The following is a 9,699-nucleotide window of genomic DNA, read 5'->3' as shown; positions in this document are numbered from 1 at the left end:
AATCACACCTGTGCATGGCACCGTATTTACATCTACCGTGTGCGAAGGACAGATAACGCCACCTGGAATTCCCTTCTCACATATCCGGACTATATTTACGCTGCAAATTATATTTATATATGAAATATTTTTCCGACCTGATTTTTTGATTTTGTCAAATTGTCTTATAAATTATTCATAGCCTTTATTTATGGAAATTGTTTAAAACGTTTTAAATGATTAAATACACCAAGCAACGAGCCGTGTGCATTTCCATTCCAACCACTACTATATTTACTGTGGTGTCGTTACGGTAGAATTATTTCAGGTGACTTGGGGGTGCGTTTTAATTTATTTAGATATAATACTCCATAATGCTATAAACTAGTGTCAATCAGATGAAAACAAGTGTAGATGGTGTGAAATTCATTGATATAAAATTGTCTACTTCCAAACTGTGTGAGTAACTGTAGCCTACGACAGAGCGAAATGTAAACAGTGCAAATGGCGGCTCTTCGCGGTATTTCCGCGCTTACAATGTAATTCTTGCATTTAGAAGAAATGAGTATTGTGGTCAATTTACTGACTTCAAGTAAAATTTATTCCACTTGCTACCTGTCAGACGAAAAAATCGCCTGTCGGCGACAGGCGAACATTTCGAGCCATGCAGTGTGCCATGAGGGAAATTTTGCCCGGACAGCGACACTATCGCCTACTCTTACATCGAATTCCAACTGCCTGGGGATCTTTTACGTGCATTCCAATATATACACGGGACCTCGGTTTTTCGTTTCACCCGAATGACTAGACAGCTGTCCTTGTCAGCCCTCCGTTCTGCACCACTGACAAGGGGAAACCACGTCGGACAATCTGGATGAACTTTCTCGGCCAATGCAGGGGTCGAACACCCGACCTCCAGACTAGCGAGCCAGCGTCTTAACCACCTAGCCACCGTGGCTCCACGCAACAATGTAATGGGGATTGACCTATCCTCTAATTTGTCTTGACCAAGGGAGGTTTTAGACCAGACATCTGACACGAATACAACGTTGTCATTGAACGACAACAAGAGCCGGGCTAAAAACGTTAAAATAAATAATCACATGAATCACGCTTACTAGGATACGCGCGGGGATTTCACGTACAAGCCAACGTGTACACGGGACGTTTTTTTCTTCCCATCTAAACGACTAGACACTGTTCCTTGTTGGTTTCCCCGTCCTTCACCACTTACAAGGGGAAATCACGCCGGAAAGAGCCCAAGGAACATTCTCTGCCAACATCGGGATCGTCGAATCTAGCCGTGAACCTCCTGGCAGCACCTTAGACACTGGGCCACCGCAGCTCCCCCACGAGTTTTGCATGTGCACATGTGTTTTTTGGGCAAAATGACAGTCTATATCATTGCGGATGTTTAAATTATCTCATATCAGATTTTACGAGTGGGCGAGACCTTAATATCTTACTCATAAGGACTAAAAATATACACCTCGGTGGAAGCGGACATAAAATACAACTAACTCATCATCACACCAGTATTACTCAATGTTATGTGGTACAAGTGACGTCATTCATTTAATTTGGTTGACAACATGCAATAACATAATAATAATAATATAGTCTTTATTCAACCCGAATTACACACTTTTAAAACACACCAAGAAAGGCAGATAGCAAAAGGTATTAATATAATCCTCGTATTACTTGAGTTAACTTAAAAATACAATTATTTAATATCATGTGGCTTGATATCTAACTAGGTCGTTGTGCCATAAACAAGATTTATTCAACCACGGGAGTTGATTTACTGATACAAGGATACTATTAAAACCACAAACAATCGCTATCAAAATACACCAACCGTTAACAAAACCCGTACAAACAATAATATAAAATTACCCGCTCACAGTTAAAGGTAATTAAAAAATGCATTTATATTGCACCTGATAAGGTATCAAGGCTTCTCAATGTCAGCTTACAGATGTATAAACAAGATTTCCCAAGGCGGGGGTGGGGGGGACAGTGAAATTACACAAGTTGCTACGATAATACAACAATCTATGCTACAACTTGTAAAAATCCCAGACACTTATAATTTCTCACAGGATAAAGTTATTTGACTGAAATTTTTACTATATTCATTTTCATTATCTACATTTGAACTATTATAGCAAGAACGGCCAACTCTTTATCAAAATCTTACAAAATGCATGATGATATTTACCAAAATTGAAAGTACTTGTCTGTAAATAGCTCGAATTACATTTGCACTGTGGTGATATTATTTGTAGTCCCATACCACTTCATATACTAATGCTTTGTCTTTAAAAAGATTATGCCATGTTGAATGTCGGATTTATAAACGCATGCACGTTAGCACCATACGTGCAGCATGGCAAGTGGTTCCGGCATTTGAATAATTATATCCAAGAGCTATTCAAACTATGGAATATCCACGCTATTCCTTATTAAACGTGGTCTCTCTGTTCGGATTTGTCTGATCAGTCTTGTCCAGTTACCATCGTTAGATTCACCAGTATCATCCCAAATCATATGCTCGTTAGTACGGATAAGTTTATGGATGACTTTGGTCATATTAATACTGCAAATTTCTTTTAAAACTATCACAATCAAGCTGTCGGGTCCTTCACACACAGATCTCTCTATTGCCATGCAGCATTCGAACTCGCACCACTGATCTTGAGCATAGGAGTCCGATAGACACACCACGACACATTTGCATCGATCCATCTTCTCCAGTGTGTGCTTAACCTTCAAACTACCAGGCATGGCATCTCTTTGCGGAATATAAACATTGAACGTTTCTTCCAGCTTAACAACAATATCATTGTACACAAAATCAAAATCTGACTCAGAACAACTAAAATACACATCATAGTGATATGAACAACTATTATTATCACTACTTAGGTATTTTCGTCTATGATAATTCAAAATATATATCATATATCTCAGACGCCATCTTAACCTATAAACAACACTTACCATTAGCAGTAGAGTAATCATCGATATACACGTACATCTGATAATTAGGCCGGTTTTTTGTCTTATCAAGCAGCTACGCTTATTTATATTGACATCGGTTATGTTCACACCACGTCCAGCACATTCATAATTTTTGGGGAAATTGTACATTTTACCCGCTTTTGTAAACCGTTTAGCAAAGGTAATGAACCATAATAAATCACAATTGCATTCCCATGGATTGAACGCTAAATCTAGATGTTTCAGGTGTCTGGTGAATTCAGTGGGAAGCATTTCCTTCGTAACTGTTGAAAACTTATTGCCGTTCAATAGAAGTGTATTCAGATTTACAAAATGAACGAAATAGTCATTATGCATTGTTACAGCATCATTGTTTTCAAAGTGAAAATATTCCACATTCTTTAGTCTATTTTGGAAGCTTTTTGGTAAGTACAACATACGAGATTTGCTTACATCAAAGTAGATCAGATTAGGCATATTTTTTAACAGAGCATCCCAATGATAGTTGTGAAGCTTGCCAAGCATGTTACCAGATAAATCCAAATGTCGTAGCTGTGAACAATTTTCGAAGACTTTTGCAGCACCCACTGGATCAAAATCTATCGAATTGAATCGTATGAATAACCGTTCCAATGATGCACTGTTGAAAGCGTATGGTTTAACTGTATTCGTATCATAAAGACTGGTCGTGTACTCCAATGTCAATGTCCTAAGTTTTGTTAATTTAGAGAAGGTATTACTCTCAATACTGTGGATCCTGGTAGAAGAGATGTTCAACAGCTGTAGCTCACCCAGGCAGTTTATATTCTCCATCTTCAACCTGCTTATACAGTTATCATCCATGAATAAATATTTCAGATTTGGAAGCAAAGCTGTACCATTCGAACAACAAAGTGGTAGCTCCGTTAAATCATTGGACGACAAACTCAAATATTTTAAATTTTTCGCGTTGGAAAGTATTAGATTTGCTATGAAGTTAATAGACAGGTCGAGATGTCTGAGATGCTTTAGTTGTCGGAATGTGTTGCTACTATTAAAGCTCTTAATGCTGTTATTCTTAAGGACAAGTACAGCCAACTTGGTTTGAGTCAGCGATTTCATCAGACTGTATGGAAAATCCTCCCAACCCATACCCATCAAGTCTAATTCCGTTAGTGACTTTGAGATACCATTGACAGATTTGTTTATGATCTGACAAGTTAAAGGATTTTTACTCACATTTAGTTTTTGAAGATGGAGAAAAATCGAAAAGTACCCTTCATCAACAGAAGAAATACTGTTATTGGAAATATCCAGCAGGATTAAGTTGGCTACATTATTGCCCGTGGATTTGTTTAAATGGGTTAACGAATTTCCACTCATGTTCAACCGAATAGTTGCATTGGGCAGAGTTGGTATAGACGTTAATCCTAGACCCGAACAGTTCACATTTTTTTTATCTGTAGAACATACGCAAGATGTATTCTTAATGCACCGAAACAGAAAATCCTCACGTTCTAGTGTTGCAATGTTCACAACCAATGCACATATAATCAAACACCCTATGATAAGTCCTCGTTTGAAATCACTTATTACTGAATACTCCATGGTCCTCGTAAAGGGAACTCACTATTTACAGATGTTCATCTTTAAGCGATATTAATTTAAAACGCAACACCGCTAAGTTAGTTTAAATCCGCCTACTGTAGAATAGCTCGTGATGCAATTACCTAATAGTCTTTATGGTTGTCAGTCAAGGCGTTCTGCTTTGTCCTCTTCGTGACGACACTATGACACATAATGTAGTTGGAAAACCCACACTATTCATTAATATAAGATGTTTACATTACAACTTAAACCAGTTGGTATTCCTACCAACGTTTCAATCGAGAATTAAAGCGACCTCCTACTTTTCAGCGACCACCTGTGCTACTCACGACGGGCACAAGCCACGAAGTGTGATACGAGGACAATATTTTGCCCGGACAGTGGCATGTCAAGACCTAGGGAGAGGGCATTTAGCGATATGTACCTGCTAATACCATTAAATGTTAAAGGACAAGCATAAACTGGATTTATTGCACGTTCTGGAAAATGATATAGGAACTAGACTTACGGAGATGTTAGCCCGAATTCCTTTTCATTTTAGGATAGTGGTGGTATCGGTTGGGGTATTATATTACCGAAGGTTCAAAGAATGATCCCGTTTCTATGGAAGCCTATAACTGCCATTCGTAATTTCTACTTTTCGCCCCTTCAAAACACGAAAGTCGAAAAGTAGAAGTTACGACGAAATGTGAGACGACAGCACGCTATACAAGCCAAATTCGACTCGAAAATAGGAAATTAAGAAATAATACACCGCGATAATAGCACCCCTCGTTTGTTTCCTAATTTTCGATTTACATTTCGGCTTGTGTACCGTCTTGTCGACCTTCGACTTGGTCATATTTTTGTATTTATTTACGTCAGTAAGAAGGCGCCAACTCGCATACCAAGCCAAAGTGCAACTCGAAAAGTAGAAATTAGGAAATTCACACACCACGCTATTAGCGACCTATCATTTTGGCCTTCTGTCGTGCTGGCAATTTTTTTTAGTTTCGTCTAGGAAGTTGTTGTAGTCTCAATTTTCCAGGTGGAATTTGAATACGTGTAATCAGGGTTCACACTGGCTTTCATATTTTTCCCGCCAAAATGGATAATATTTTTTTATATTTTATCTGCCAAAAATGTCTGATAAAAAGAAACAACTTACTACAATTTAGTTTATTATGTAGGCATATTATAAAACAATTATCCCGTACATATACAATATACAGCAACATACAAAATCTGTCTTACGTGGGGGTTTGGTGGTCTAGTGGTTTAACGTCATTGTGTCAAGCGTGGGCTTCGATTCCCCGCTTAAACGTGACAAGGGAGTAGGGTCGATCGCCTGTCCAACCTTGTGGGTTTTCTGCGGGTACCCCATTTTCTTTCCACGGCTAAAGACCCCTAAGTGCAAACGACTTATTGAAATAGACATTGAACCCTCTTTAAACAATACGTTAGCACAGTTTGGGGATGACTTCTTGGATTAGACTTGGTGTTTTTGTCATTCATGTTTGTTTAGACTTACAGCAAGGGACCGATAGTCCGCCTCAAAACTTTGTAGACTGATTTTTAAGAACATGAACTAGCGTTTGTACGGCTTTTGGCGAGAAATGTAGCTGACGCCCCATCTCCGCAATACATTACACATCAAACATACTTAAACTGTTAAACATAAAATTAAAATTTCGTCAGACGTTTTGTATTTATATAGTGTTGTGACAGAAACATAAACCAACCAAAATTAATAACCTAATTATTTTAATTGGAAATGAAATAAACTGAATTGGAGTTTAACGCCCTGCTTTGCTACACCGACTGGGTTAATGAAGACGGGCTTACGCCATACAGTGTGCTAGTGAGAAAATTTGCCCAGAAAGGGATGCTACGGCCTACTCTTAATTCGAATTCTAACTGGCAAGGGTTCTTTATGTGCTCACCAATGTTTACACTGTCCTTGTCAGGCCCTCTGTCCTGCCCCACCCACAACACGAAAATGCAGCTTCTTGAAAGTTGTTATACATTAGTTACTATGGGTTAAAATGAAATGGGGTTTAACATCCTACTTTTCTAAAAGTCGGAGAACTCCATACACTGATGACAAGGATTGGTGTCGCATCTTAAACCTGTGTCTCAACAAGATGGTTTTTTTGAAGCTATAATTTTGTTTTATTCTGAATAATAAATTACACGAATTAACTATACAGTCCGTATATATGGAGATATACCTTTAAGCTTGACATTAACACTAGTTTTAACAACAAGAGATATTGGAAAATTGCAGTGAACTGCAACAATCAAGAATAGTATGCTTTTTTCCAAAGGAAAATAATGTAAATTTACGAGAGGTTATCATTTGTCGCTTAATCTCGGTCTTCTCGCAGAGAAAGCCTTTCACCACGACAAAAACACCAAGTCTAATCCGAAAAGTCATTTCACAGCCTTCCGTGATTCTTGACAATTTCAGTATTTAACTAGAAGTGATTGCTAGCTCGCTGGCGCTTGTTTCCATACAAATTGCGTTTCTTGCAATAATACCATTTGTAAGCCGTGACAAAAAGCACTTACAGGAACAATTGACGTTCGTTAAAGTAGGTTTTCTTTCCTTGGATGGCGAATGGTGAAAGTAGAAAAAAAGGCGAAAAAATATCACGCTACAAGTGAGTCAAACAGTTAATTATGTATTTCCATTTTGACAAATCTGTTTTAATAACCAGAAAAGCAAAATCCAGTCAAAGGCTTATTGTTTATTTCGATGTCTACCCCTGAAGACTGGTCACAGTGTCTAAATCCACCCGCGTACCGGTGTCTGGGGCCTTATTCAAGAACATTTTAGAATCCATTTTTTTTTATTGGCTAAGAGCCAGACTTTATACTAAGATGTAACTTTCAACTAACTAAAACAATTTTAGCTTTATTTTCGTAAATAAGATCCCGGGGCTTTACAAATAAGTACTAGCGAACTTAATATTAAAGTTGCTAAGTCTCTAACTCAATATCACCCAAAGTCTTCGACATTAAATACACGAGTTATTTGTCAATTTAAATCAACATTGATGTTGTTATCTTATCTTGAAAAGATGGGATTCTGATATCCAATATATAAGACTAAATAAACATTTTACCATTAGTACACGATCCGTGTACCATAATGCGTTGCAGTGCCAATTGTAACAAGTGTCTCGAAGAATAAGGCTAGACATATTCCACAAGTCATATCAAACCATTGACGCCAAACAGTGACGTCATATTCTTCTTTGGAGAGCATGCGCAATAAATACTACCGGTATGCAGACTGTAATAACCAGACGCTAGTGATTGCCATTCGACTGAGACTTCTGGCGTATTTCGCCGAACATAACTGATTTGAAATTTGAGTAAAGCGGAAACGATTGAATATAAATCATTTATATTACATGCATATGCCTGCCGACCCATTTGTGTCATTTTCTAGGTCCCAAATGTTAGCGATTTAGCTCCTTTATACTGAATCGATGAAAAGTGTTAAAATTTCGAGAACAGACATCTTTGCAGATGACCCTGGTTGTAGCATTTTTTGTAGGCCGGAATGCATGCATACGATCGAAATGAAACTTGGCATGCTTGTTCCTTGGATCTTGGTTTACGTTCCACTGAAATACAGTTCGTGCTACACAGGACTTAAACAACCAAAACATTTACTTGCCAGTAAAACCTTTTTATATTCGTTATTTCTTGGGTGGATGTTTTCCACATTCTGCACCCAGAGAACTAAATTCTCTACATGTAATTAGAGAATAGATATCTGCTCTTATTGGCCGCCACATCCAAAAATTAATATACTGTTTGTAATGTGGTTCTACTCCGTTTCACATCTGTCATACACACTAAATAAAATGCTTCTCGGAATTCTCGAAATATACTGAAATCGTGGATTTAGGACTTAAAATGTCGTTCAACTAACTTCGTGACTGGTCTCACGATGAGCCACTTGTAGACAGTGTAAGTTTAGTGTGTTATTTCCATAGTATTGCTTCTGGGACCCTTCAAATACTTCACGCCTTATTTCGCCGGTCATATATTCTCGTATTTTCCCCATTCTAAATTGAAGTTTGTTCTTTTATGGCGGGCTTTCCATTTCGCATTTGACTGAAATATATTTTTGCATCCACGCCAGTTTTTATGTTTAATATGTAACGAAACATTCACAAATATTGCAGCCTCAGCCAGTTAGTTATATCGTTATATATAAACCTAGGGAGTAAAACGCCCTCTTTTTGCTTCTATTATCGGGTGTTTCTGTCTCTTTCTTTGAAAGGTGGGAATTGGGGTCAGAGCGCTGACAAGATAAATTTGTCGAATTGGCAAAACTGCGAAATTTGGTTGTACGAATCAATTTGGTTGTACGAATAAAATATCTCTTGGGTGTTGGAATTCGAAAAAGAACACCTGCACAGTTATCCACGGAAATAATAATAACCGTGATTTACATATCAAAATGGCCGAACTAATGTGTTGATGGGGAAGTTAAATCATTTTACGTCTGCCTTGGAACACAAGCAAGAATTGTCTATATTTAGATTTGTTTTAATAATTGCATATCATAGAGTTATCATAAAGTTATCGCATGTTTTAAACGGCGAATACTATTCTTATTCCTCTTGTTAAAGTTACAATTTCATATTTTCTAAGAAAGTCAAAACATAAATATTTCTATATCTTTTGTTCAATAGGTTGTCAACTCACTATTATACGATCATAGGTTATCTTTCTCACACTTAAAAATCTTCACTCCGGAAATAATAACACAATTACCTCCCATGTTTTCCTATTTCCCACCATTGAATAGCTATCTTCCAACACACCGTCTGACGTCAATTTTTATTATGAATTAATACGATCACATTGTGATTCAATTTCATTGATGCGAAGTATTAACTATATCATTATCTCGCTCTTTGAATGCCCATCCCATCTCACCATCTGACAATGAATTATAAAGCACACGACCGTGTTGTATTATAAATTTTGTATGTAGCTGAGCTACAACTACATACTACCCTAATATTGTGAAAAACTAACATAATACTTCAATTCGTGGGAAACTTGCAATAGACGATTGTGCAACAAGAAACAAACTGTGTTATACGCGGAAAATGATACTAT

General features: G+C 37.5%; 1 protein-coding gene across 1 annotated transcript; it reads right to left on the bottom strand.

Moving 5' to 3' along the window:
• Positions 1 to 1,526: 1,526 nt before the first annotated feature.
• On the bottom strand, positions 1,527 to 4,959 carry LOC126814318 (toll-like receptor 13). Its single transcript, XM_050539406.2, has one exon. It carries the CDS (start codon positions 4,570 to 4,572, stop codon positions 2,422 to 2,424), a length of 2,151 nt encoding a protein of 716 aa, XP_050395363.1. The 5' UTR covers positions 4,573 to 4,959; the 3' UTR covers positions 1,527 to 2,421.
• Between the last annotated feature and the right edge of the window lie 4,740 nt (positions 4,960 to 9,699).

The sequence above is a fragment of the Patella vulgata genome, chromosome 3 (assembly GCF_932274485.2).
Source record: "Patella vulgata chromosome 3, xgPatVulg1.2, whole genome shotgun sequence".
NCBI classification, from domain to species: domain Eukaryota; kingdom Metazoa; phylum Mollusca; class Gastropoda; family Patellidae; genus Patella; species Patella vulgata.
This window is presented reverse-complemented; position numbering and strand designations above follow the sequence as displayed.

What these genes read in the sequence shown, in the direction of transcription:
- LOC126814318 (XM_050539406.2), bottom strand. Translation starts at nt 4,572, where the DNA reads ATGGAGTATTCAGTAATAAGTGATTTCAAACGAGGACTTATCATAGGG.